The sequence below is a fragment of the Erigeron canadensis genome, chromosome 4 (assembly GCF_010389155.1).
Source record: "Erigeron canadensis isolate Cc75 chromosome 4, C_canadensis_v1, whole genome shotgun sequence".
NCBI lineage: Eukaryota > Viridiplantae > Streptophyta > Magnoliopsida > Asterales > Asteraceae > Erigeron > Erigeron canadensis.
In genome coordinates this window covers 8116129-8128333 of record NC_057764.1, presented here as the reverse complement: position 1 = coordinate 8128333, position 12205 = coordinate 8116129, and the positions used below count along the sequence as shown (strand labels likewise).

General features: G+C 32.2%; 2 protein-coding genes across 2 annotated transcripts; one reads left to right on the top strand and one right to left on the bottom strand.

Moving 5' to 3' along the window:
• The first annotated feature begins 951 nt into the window (after positions 1-951).
• On the top strand, positions 952-5994 carry LOC122596927 (equilibrative nucleotide transporter 3-like). The gene is made up of 9 exons (XM_043769572.1): positions 952-996; positions 1113-1217; positions 2587-2742; positions 2832-2975; positions 3193-3298; positions 3413-3585; positions 4540-4700; positions 4786-5044; positions 5706-5994. Exons 1-9 carry the CDS (start codon positions 952-954, stop codon positions 5811-5813), a joined length of 1257 nt encoding a protein of 418 aa, XP_043625507.1. The 3' UTR covers positions 5814-5994.
• Positions 5995-10278: 4284 nt separating this feature from the next.
• On the bottom strand, positions 10279-12205 carry LOC122598354 (uncharacterized GPI-anchored protein At4g28100-like). Its single transcript, XM_043770943.1, has 2 exons — positions 11564-12205; positions 10279-10819 (listed from the first exon to the last, which is right to left on the bottom strand). The coding sequence occupies exons 1-2, from the start codon at positions 12161-12163 to the stop codon at positions 10448-10450; spliced, it is 972 nt and encodes a 323-aa protein (XP_043626878.1). The 5' UTR covers positions 12164-12205; the 3' UTR covers positions 10279-10447.

Here is a 12205-nt window from a genome sequence, read left to right as displayed (position 1 = left end):
GAGTTTCGACTTCAAACCAACACCAAACTGCTCAAAATTGTTGTCCGAAACTCGAAGAAACAACAAAGTTATGGTGATTTTAAATTTTTCGGCGAGTTGATGAATTATCCGGCGAGTCTCAATTGGTTTAACTTATGCCGAGGGTTTGTTCGGGGCTGATTTTTGAGTATTTTGGTGCCAATTTCGTGGTCTAATTCGAAGAAACGAAGGTTTAATCGGATTTTTAAGTTTTCCGGCGAGTATTTGCAGTTTTCAGCAAGTTTGAAAAAAAATAATCTGTTTTTTTAATTGTGTGCATAAACTAATCCCAAAAAGTTATTGTGTGCATAAACTAATCCCAAAAATTTATTGTGTGCATGTCACGTAAGCAGTCAATGGGTCAAGGTGAAAGTGGTGACCGACTAACTTTTGACCCGGTCACTTTTGCATCCTATAGGACTATTGAACAAGTTTCCTGAATACAATAAAGCTGACCTAAAGTTCATGCATACAATAACTTTTGAGCATTAGTTGACTGCATTTCTAGGTACTTATCCCTTTCTTATATCCTCCACTTCTCACTATCAAGAAGAAATAATGTATTAGGATTGGAAAACTTACTTCTCCCTAACAGTAAAACCGATGACTTGCGTTCAAAGCTGTCCTCGACACGACTCTAAAAATAGCCCGTCCAACGTACTGGTCTAAAGTCAATTAGTCACCATATCAATAGTTGTTTTATTTGGAGTTGACCTTGTCATTATATCCTTGGTCAGTGTGGGTTGTGAAAGTTTAATTTAGTTGTGAAGTATAAGAAGAAACCTTAAATCACAAAACTCTAATTAATCACTAGATCGCATCGTGAGAGATTCCCGCTAAAAGTCCGCTACATATATTCCATATATTTTTTTTTCTCTCTCAAATTCATCTATATCCATAATACCAATTCTCTTGAAAATTTTATCACACTTAATGGAAGTCGGACTAGCGGCAGATGGGAATTCCACTAGGCTTGAGGTAATTGCTTGGTATCATATAATATTAATTAGTTTACTTTTGAGATAGTTAATTAATCTTTGATGTATATATAAATATATATGAGTGAAATAAAAATGTGAAATATATATTTGCAGGGGAAGTATAAGGCAATGTTGGTATGCTGGCTTCTTGGAATTGGGTGTTTGTTTTCTTGGAATAGTATGTTGACTATAGAAGATTACTACGTTAATTTGTTTCCGGTAATTCTCTTTACCATTCATTAATTATTGTTAGTCTTTATATATCGTTTCTATGATCTAACATAGAAAAGGTAAGGATAATAATATATATGCCTAATTCATATATGTCTAATAATAATAAGCCTATGAATTGTTAATATTGCACCCTCATTGTTAGACTATGATCATGCGAACTGGACATATGGATGCAAAAACCACGTGCAATTGACTTTTATATGATGACCCGCAATATAATAACCGTACTAGTTGGCAGGTTCTATTCTCATGTGAAACAAATCTATGGAATTAGGAGGTGTTGCCAACTTATTAAACTTATTTTTAATGAACTCATTTTCTATTACATAAGTAAAATTTATAGGACTGCCATAAGAGTACTCCCAGTGAGCGTTGGTGCTAATGGCATCAAAATCGATGAGGCACAGATGAAGCAACCGATAAGACCCCCATTGACACCACTCTAAATGACAGATAAGCTTATAAGTCTACAAACAAACAATAGAAAAGCCAAAATAACCTAAGCATAGTGTCATATATTTCTTAAATGAATGGTTGACCATACCATACCATTCAACCCATATTTTCAACCAGTCCCCTTATAACATTTTTTTTTTTTTTTTTTAACTCACATCTCCTAAAGTTGTCGACATCACCAACTCACGCTACATTTCACCCAGACTACATTTATTTAATTTTTTTATAATAAAATTCCACACTTTCAATGGTCAAAGGTTTATGTCCTCTAAATCCTCTTGCCATTAAGTGTTCAACTTACATTGTTCGTCTTTAACTTTTAAATTTGACAAACCAAATGGACACAAAAAGGCCAATTTATTTATGGCCATAAAATACATAAAATCATATAGTTTTGTCATCACATTTAAATATTTATAGAGCCAAATAGTCCACATTAGCCTGCCTGTGAGCCTGTCCTATTTTTTCCATACCTTTCCCTTTCTGAAAACGTGGGGTTAGTCAACTTTAGATCAAAATCGATGATAATAGTCTTTGTTCCATACTTTATTTCTTGTCTTATTAATATTGATAGGTTCATAACAAGTAGTCGTAATATTAGTTTGAGAAGTTACATTACTAAATCAAACTCATACACTTAAATTTCATACGTAACTATAACTTGACGTATAGAAGTCAGGATTGGGATCCTCTAAAGTTTAAAAAGTTCTCTTAAGTTAGAAATTGTGAGAGGAGGAAAATAGTAGGTCTCTATATTTATTTATCTGTTGGTGGACCTTTAATCGTGTTTAAAGTCGTTTGATTGGTTTAACTTCACCAGCTTTAGGGATTTTAACTTTCTGACGGATGGTGTACAGCATAACTAAAACTTAACCTTAATTATGATTACTTGTTGCAGAAATACCACCCTTCGAGAGTTCTCACACTTGTATATCAGCCATTCGCCTTTATTACACTTGCGGTACTTACATACCATGAAGCAAAAGTAAACACTAGAAAGCGCAACTTGTTCGGATACATTCTTTTCTTTTTAAGTACTCTTGCTGTTCTAGTGGTAAGTTCTCAGCGCCAGCCCTTTCATAATCCACACGATTATCATAGATTTTAAATTTAGTATAAGGCACGTATCATTGCATCTTGTAGTTGGATTTAGCCACTTCGGGCAAAGGAGGTATAGGACCTTTTATCGGGGTGTGTGCAATAAGTGCTGCATTTGGCTTAGCCGATGCACACGCACAAGGTGGAATGGTTGGAGACCTGTCGTACATGCAACCGGAGTTCATCCAAGTTAGTACTTCTCATATCTTTCTTTCTTCATTTTTTTTCTTTTCTTAAATTGATAATTAAACGCCAATGCCCTGATTTGAACCCGGTACCTAAAGAGAGGCAAGCCTCCCATTTTCCTCTTGGATCACTAGACCAAGGGTTCATTGGTTATTTTTTTGGTTTAAAGTCGGATTTGGTTGCAAGAAACATAAATATCATATGCTTGGAATATGTACAGTCATTTCTAGCCGGTCTTGCTGCATCAGGCGCTATTACCTCCGGTTTAAGAATGTTAACGAAAGGCGTGTTTGATAGCTCGCAGAATGGTCTACGTAAGGGAGCTAGTAAGTCCCTTTTTTATTTTGGTTCCAACTATTTTTAGTAGTTTTACTCATTATGCAACCCAAACTGTCACTGTTTTAGAACAACAAAATTCAAGTCAAACTATGATTTTGCAGTTTTGTTTTTCGCGATATGCACAATCTTTGAGTTGCTGTGTGTTGTCCTTTATGCCTTCGTTTTCCCAAAGCTTCCAGTTGTGAAATACTACCGCTCAAAAGCAGCTTCTGAAGGGTCTAAAACAGTTTCAGCGGATCTTGCAGCTGGTGGCATTCACTCGCATTCTGAAAAGGTAATAGTTGTTCTTTCATGTTCTGTTTTCATTATATTGCAGTACGTCATATCATATATAACATTTAATTGATTTAATGGTTTCCGTAAAACTTCTACTTAAGAATTAATACTGATCCTTGGGTCTAAATACTATCATAAAAGAAATAAACATATCTACTTGTAGTTAACTTTATGTTTGATACTAATGTTGGCAAATAGTTTCATTGAATTAGACCCATGGGCTGATGGGCAGTATCCTGATAGAAGAAAATTTTCAATAAGAACATATTCCCATCATCATCTTAGATATGTAGTTTTGAAACCATAGCTAGAAAACTTATTAATATTTTAAAAAGACAAAACAAAAACGATTCGGAGTTTTCTTAAAAGAGCTGACCCTGGATTAAAATGGCACGTTTTGACCTGGACAATTTGACCCTTTACCCAGCCCATCCGTCAGACCATTTTACTACTCTACTATTTATATTGTATGATGCGGACATTATGAGTAAATAGACATCACATTTTCGCATTTGGGTAAATGTATAAAGCGTTATATTTTTGTGATCTGTTTTGCCTGCAATTAGCCAAGTATCAAATTATACAGAATGTGGGCTACAGGCCAGTTATCCATTTAAGTAGCTTGGTCGGATGGGGAAGCCTTAGCACCTCGATCAATACTACATTAAAACTATGTCATACGTAACCTTAAAATGCCCTGTAACTGTGCACAAACTATTGACGATAAATAGTTGAGTTTATACTTTAATATGAAGTTACGATAGTTATGAGTGGTGATGGTTTGTTACCTTGATTAAGTTACTCCTCTGATTCATCCATTGCTTCTTACAATCTTAAATAAGATAGTCAAACTAATCAATACGAAATATGGTTACGAATATTTGAATATCTGTCTTTAGGATCCTTGTAAAACGATATGTATGATTTGTTCATTATTCATCTGATTTTGCAGGCTGGATCTAACTCTAAAACCGCAGAAAGATTGACGAACATGCAATTGCTAACAGAAAATATAGATTATGCCTTGGATATGTTTCTAATATACCTTTTGACATTGTCTATATTTCCCGGGTTCTTATCTGAAGACACCGGTGCACATAGCTTGGGTTCATGGTACACTCATAAAACATCCTGCAACAATATCTGTTCACGGTAGAAATCTTTGTTTTAAAAGAGTTTTTTCCTTCTTCTTCTTCAGGTATGCGATTGTTTTAATTGCTATGTACAATGTGTGGGATCTTGTGGGAAGAAATGTGCCGCTACTTAAATGTGTAAAATTGGAATCACGGAAAGGAATGATGTTTGCTGTTCTTGCAAGATTTTTGCTCATCCCGGCGTTCTATTTCACGGCTAAGTATGCTGATCAAGGTTGGATGATATTTTTGACATCCTTTTTGGGGTTATCTAACGGTTACCTTACCGTTTGTGTGCTTACTTCTGCTCCAAAAGGCTACAAGGTTCGTACGTATTCCTTATGATAACTACGATTATATGAGTAACATTTTTACTGATTTTGGTATGTTATGGTTACTAATGGATTTAGATAGATTTTGATACCTGAAGACTAAGTTACTGTCACAAGCATTTCACCTCAATTTATAGAGATCATTAGGAAGAACTAAGAGTAAATTTTGTTATAAAATAGTGTAAATTATTTAATTTTACGAACTGAGAAGCGGTTCGATCTAGTTTTAACTGTTAGTTTTTTTAAATCCAAAACTAGCCATAAAAAAGCTCAATAGTATTTACAATCTACTAGCATTAAAATTGGAGGCCTTGGACACCTGTCTGGTTTCCTGTAAAAGTAAATCCGGCTCTGCTGGCTCGGTACTCAAGCTAAAACACGAGTCGTTAATCAGTGATTATAGTGAAGACTGAAGAGTATACTCATGGTAGATCATTCTGATGAGCGACATACTTTTACTTGTACATGATAATATATTGAAATCTCTGCATTGGCTTATGAGATATTTAGGGTATAAGAAGGGGATATATAGATTATTAGATTTTGCCATTCACTTCTTATAAGAATGATAATTTTTGTATATGGACTTTTATATTCAACTGATATATATATTAAGGTTGGATTTTTAAATTGTTTTTTCATGATAATTGTAGGGACCAGAACAAAACGCACTAGGGAATATACTTGTATTGTTTCTGTTAGGAGGTATTTTTGCTGGGGTAACCTCTGACTGGTTATGGCTAATTGGCAAAGGTTGGTGAGTAGTTTAGCACTATGTAATTTTCGTGTCTAAGTTAGTGGTATCTTCTTTGTTAGTCGAATGCAAAAACATGAAATAGTAAGTAAATAGTATACTTGAATTTTCTTTGCATTTCTATTTCTGTTTTTATAACCACCAATTGTCAAAAAGGTTAGTGACGTTAATCACGTTATCTTTCTGGTTTTCCTTTGTTTTGATTTATTGTTCGAATACTCACATGCTTGTTTATTTCTTCTTTCCAAATATCAAGATATTTTCGTATACCCTAGGTCACAAAAACATGATTACTTTTCTTTTTAATCTATTTTGATTTTGTTTTAAGACGATCTTTAATACAAACTAGCTAGGAGTATAAGCCCCGTAGTGCGGAAACTCAACTGATATGTTGGTGATTATTAATCTATTTTGATTTGTTGCAAAAATCAAAAGCTTTAAAAAAAAAAATAATAATAATAACTTGACTACTTAAAAAACAGAAAATCCATAAAAATAAATAAAAATAAAAATAATTATTTGACTCAAAATTCTTAATAAGATGATATATTTAGTTTTTGTTATTAAAAATATATCATTTTTAAAAAGTTCTCCATAAATATAACATCTGTCAGTTTTAACTTGGAAGCTTTTGTTGGATAGGCTTTCTTACGAGATTTAATCTCTTTGCAATGGATGGAAATTACACTTTATTATGTCTCATATGTTCATCGAAAACCAATCGATCATAGATTAAGGTGTGACCACATAAACCTATAGATGAAGGTTGCAAGTTACATCATATCTTACTAAAGACAAGTGGGAAAATTATAGCTTGTTATCCATGTATGAAAATGATGAGTCACTGGACATGAGTTTCATAAAGTGTGCGATCTGGGTACCAAAATGATACATAGGACCAGAAAGTTCTCACTCATTTACTTCTATATATGTTCTTCCATGACAATCCACCATTTATTTGCTAATTGTTCAAGAGGGTTATTTCACGAATTGCGATTTGGATGGATGTGGAAAGTGTTGCTCTGATTGATCCTTTCCTTGCTATTGATTGATAATACGAGATTAAAAACGGAAGCTAAGAGGCTTATTCTTACGATTAGCTTGGTGGTATATATGGCAGATTCAATTTAAAACCTATTTTTTTTTTCAATCGAAGGTTACTATGTGAGACCAGTCCCGTCAAAAAAAAAAAAATGGAAATCGATCACTTAAAAATAATCTTTAATATGCATGCAAGACCCACCCAGTCTCACCGATTGGTTTTGCCACTATTTTATTAATTCAATAGACTTGTAAAATTGAATTAACTTAATAAAAAAAAGTTGATTTTGGTTGAGTTGTTAATAATTTAATGGAAATGTAAAAATTAGTTTTAGTTGGGTTTATTAAATATAATAAAATATTTATTTTTTTAATAAATAATATCATTGGATGTGACTGTGAATAACGATGATCTTAAAAACACTAAGAGATAAAAACTTTATATGGCAAGATTAGCTTTAAAATCTTCTCCTTTCTATATATATATATATTTTTTTATGACAACTCGTCTAAATTAACTTGATTTTTTTTTTTTGAGTTTTTCTAATCTGTCAATATTAATTAATTTGATGCAATAAAATTTATATTTTTCTTTATGAAAATTCATGGACAGTTATTGATATATAAAATATTACTTTTTTTATGTATGTAATAAGCTCTTAATGACAATATTGAGCTGCCATTATCATTTTTTATTTTTTTTAGTTAAATACTAATATCATTGCTATTAAAGAAACTAATTTCACTATCAAAATCGTTTAAAATTAAGGATACGATATATCGTTACTATTGCTCACAATAACCATATACATTAATACATAAAACGAAGGAAACAGCTTTAGAGAAAGCATAGGGATGGGTGAAAAAGACAAGCATTCAACCGCGATTCTCTCCTCCAAACATGTGCACTACTGCAAACCACCAATTTAATATCGGGAATCCTTTACTTGTTTAACGTATTAGTTTATATGTAATGCAAGTATATGAAATTATTGAGGAGCTAGCGAATATATTACGTATAGTTGACTAGTTACGATGCTGTATGGGAAGAACCAATGTCAAATTATTATTACTCGAAAGTAGTTAAATGAGACCAACATCCTCCATACTCGATACCTAATTACTACAATCTTCCTCGTTTTTTGATCCAATAAGAAAAACACTCAAAACTTTTTTTTTTTTGAAAGGTGTATTTCGACTCAGACGTGGTTGGAGTCAATTTTAACCAACTATCGTTGGACCTCGTGAGATGCTGAGCATAAGCTGTAGTCTCTCAGCCCCCCTCCTTGTGGAAAATTCCTAGATGGGAAACCCAAAGATTGTGTCAGCCGAGGCTCAAACCCACAACCTTAGGAGAAAACCTACCGGGGCCCCACATAGTAGGAAGTGTAAACACCCCTGTCCACTGGGGTTTAAGCCAGTGGTTAACACTCAAAACATTTATCATCCATTACTTATTAGTTTGATTTCTTTGATCATTGGTTAGTGCCTCTAGCTCTAATTCACAATGCTAAATTAGAATCATAGAATAATTAAGTAGTTATGAATAAAAGTTTAAAATGAAATATATTATATATAGATCCAGTGAGAGTAGATGTACCATTCAATATTTTAAATGTACATTTGCCAACAAAAATATAACTATTATAAGATAACTTTGTCATTGACCTTTTAAGAAGATATCATTTGTCACCAAAGTTTCGGTTATTTCAAAAATATTGTTGTGTATGTCTTTTATTTAATTGCGGCGGTCAAATGGTAGGAGTGATATGTCAAGTCATAGAGTATGATAGTCAAATATCTTAGCCGTACGGGCTCCGCCCTCGGATTTAAAAATTCGTCGAAAGTATATCGAATGACATCTCTAATGCAAGAGCATTAACTTTTAAGAACACCCATACAACTTTTATAATTTATCAAAATACCGTTTTTAAGATAAAAGATTTTGAATGATTAAAGAAATAAAATGATTTATGCATGAAAGAGAAAAAAAAATGAGTGGTTGAGATTTGATGAGAGAAAAAAAATGAGTTGTTGAGATCTAATGTTATTATAAGTATATTAGGTAGAGATGTTTAAATTAGTTAATAAAGAATATGGGTATTTTGAGTAGTTCAAATCATATTTTCTTAAAAGAAAGGCAAAATGTTTTAGAACATAGTATTAGATACTAGATTTTAGGCCTGTGTCTAATACACGAGGCTTACAACGTTATTAATATTAGATTACTAAATATAATATGTCCATCAAAGTTGTAAATTGTGACATAATTAGGGATATTTGAACATTAAAAGATAATAATAGGTCACTATCATTTTATTTGCTTTATTGTTATACATGATATATTACATCCTAATTTTACACTATCGGAAATAATGTATTATCTTTAGATGAAAGATATATCTATAAGATAGAACATATTATTGGTTATATATTAGTTATTATATTATTTGATATATATCAGTTATTATTTTATTAGATAAATGTTAGCTATTATTCTATTAGATATATTAATTATTATTATCTATTTATTATATTAAAATTATTGGGTAAAAAGTGTAAGTTAAATTCAATTGATATATATCAGTTATTATTCAATTGGATTATATTAGCTATTATTCTATCGGATATATATTAGCTATTATTATTAATTTATTATATTAAAATTATTGGATAAAAAGTGTAAATTTATAATGGAAAACAAAAAAGTGTAAATTAAACTCAAAATTGAAAATAAAAATCAACTTTAAGAAATTGAGAGCTATGATTGGTCGATAAGTTATTAAAGCAGCTGTGTTTTCGTATAATAAAAAAAATAGAGCAAAGTTTAATTACGGTCTTTTTTTTCTTTTTTTTTAATTTTCAAAAAAAAAAATTACTGTCTTTTTTCCTTTTTAAAGGATCTTATCCAATAAAATAACATATCCCAATTACATTAGTGAATCCATATATCAGCTAAAACGACTACTATATATAAGCAACACGATAACCAAGCAACAAAGGTTAACAAGATTTAAATGTTAACATCATTCGATATTGAACTAATGGTAGTGTTTGTATTCTCAGGGCGAATTAATTCATAAAATGTTTTTGAATAAGATAAAGTATGGAATGTAAATTGGAATTTGAAGAAATTTAAATGAAAATCTTTCCCGCACTCACAAGGATTGAAAATCTATAAATGGAATTTATAATCCAAAGATCAAACGCAACCTTAATTTTTTAGATTAATAACCCTTGATATCTTTAAACTCCAAAACTAGTATATTCATCTTTATTTTACTTTCATAAAAGCTTAGATAAAATCAATAACAAAACAAAGTAGAGCATTTAAAAAGTGAGCTTATGCCTTGATCGATACGGACTTAAAAAGGATCAGCAGTTAACTATATAAATAAAATAGAACTTTGTTGCCAACTAGAATCCAATACTAAAAGGAAGGTGACAGAGAGTCCCAAAAATTGAACTTTTTTGCTAACTAGAATCCAATACAAAAAAGAGGATGGACAAGTCCCAATAATATACATACACAGTAGAACCCAATAAGTGTCAACTAAAGCTTCACGTGACCCCCCTTTTCCTAATCTTATTATCAACTAATTAAAATGCATTTAGCATCATCAGGGGCAATATCATGATTACAACAACCGCACGTAACCAAAAAAATGTCAACAAGATCGAGTCACAAGAAGAAGAAAAGGAGTCGGATTTTTCAAACTGTAACGAATCAACAGCCAAAGGCATGTTTTCTTGATCAGGGCTACAAGTGGGTTTACTTTGAGGGTGGTGTGGTGCACTACTAGTGCTAGTGTACAAAATGGCACGTAAAACGGCAGAAACAGTTGGTATGTATGCAGTCTTGTTTCTTGCTAGTAGCCATGTCAGTCCCATCAGTTGACAATCCCTGGTCAACATCTTGCTTCTTCTGTCGCTTTTTGTTTTTGTTGTTCCATTTTTACCCTCCCCGTTTAGCTGCAAACACATCATATCATCTTTAGTCATTATTTGTACTAAAATAATACTACCATTTGCAATGTACAAGAAAAAGTACCAAAAAGAAAATTAGAAAAAAAATCTACATCTCGGATTTACCCAGATAATGACTATGATAATAATTTAATGACAATACTAATATAATATGTTTTTTTGATATCAAAATAAAGAATGCACAAGGATTAGTAAATGCAAACTTAATATGACTGATAAATACGCAAGTATAAACTCATGTTAGAAAAAACTTTTTTTTTTAATTTTTTGAATTGAAGAAAAGCAAGATTTAAAGGTTAATGATTCGAAACCATCAGTTAATTACGGTGGACAGTGTGCTAGAAGTTACAAATATGCCCACACACTCATGTTCTCTCAAAAACTTTTATAAGTAAATGATAATCATAATGTTTAATTTTTTTTTATGACTAGGAATATTAGTTTTTAGTATTTAGATTTTTCTTAAATTTATAAATATTAAACGCTGATGTCTGGATTCGGGACCTCATGCTAACTAGAATAGAAGTCTAGATCGATACCTAGCTCAAAACGCATTAGATTATTCGGAACCCAATTGTAACAAATCCATAATATTCGTCTTTCATATTTTGTGATCTTTGTTTTTGTTTTTTCTTAATATTATTTGTTTTATATTTAGGAAAGAATCTACAAGAACAAAATAATTATTATAGTTGTGTATAGAAAGTGAAAGCTATTTCAGTCACATACCTTTTGTAAAGCTCCAAGGCATTTAGTACAACCAGAGTAAGATGAATTCCGGCAATTCTTTTCCAAGTTCTTAACAGCAGCGGTTGGTGTAGCATTCCTTGAAGCTGACGTAATATTAAAAGCTGACGTACAACTAAGCGAACTAATCTGATGCAAACGTATTCCACAAAAACACAAAACGGCGTCGCAGGATGCATTAGGTCTAGGAATATGTATGTTTCTTGCTACTAATGAGCTTTGCAAAGAGTTAACACATTTTTGAGAGTCATCAGGCATCATTGGCATTACTTCAGTTGAAGCAGTTGAAGAATTGTTGGTAATTTTTACTTCTAGTGCTGTCCTTGCATGGGCTGCGAACAGCCATGCAGCAAGGACAGGACAGCAGCGGCTGCGGTCAAGGTTTTGACCGCAGGCTGCGTTGACTCCACCGAATAGTTCGGCGGATAAGTCCAATTTGCAAGGTTGGACACCCGTTTGGACTGGAAAGGAAGGGACGGTGTTTGGGGATGTGAAATAGTCTGGTGGTTTAAGGGGTTGAGAATGGAAGTGGGGAAAAGTTGTGAAAAGTATGATGGTGAGAATGAAAATCACGAGATGCATGATGGGTAAGAAGAAAGAAGAAAAGAAGATTTTTTGATTCAG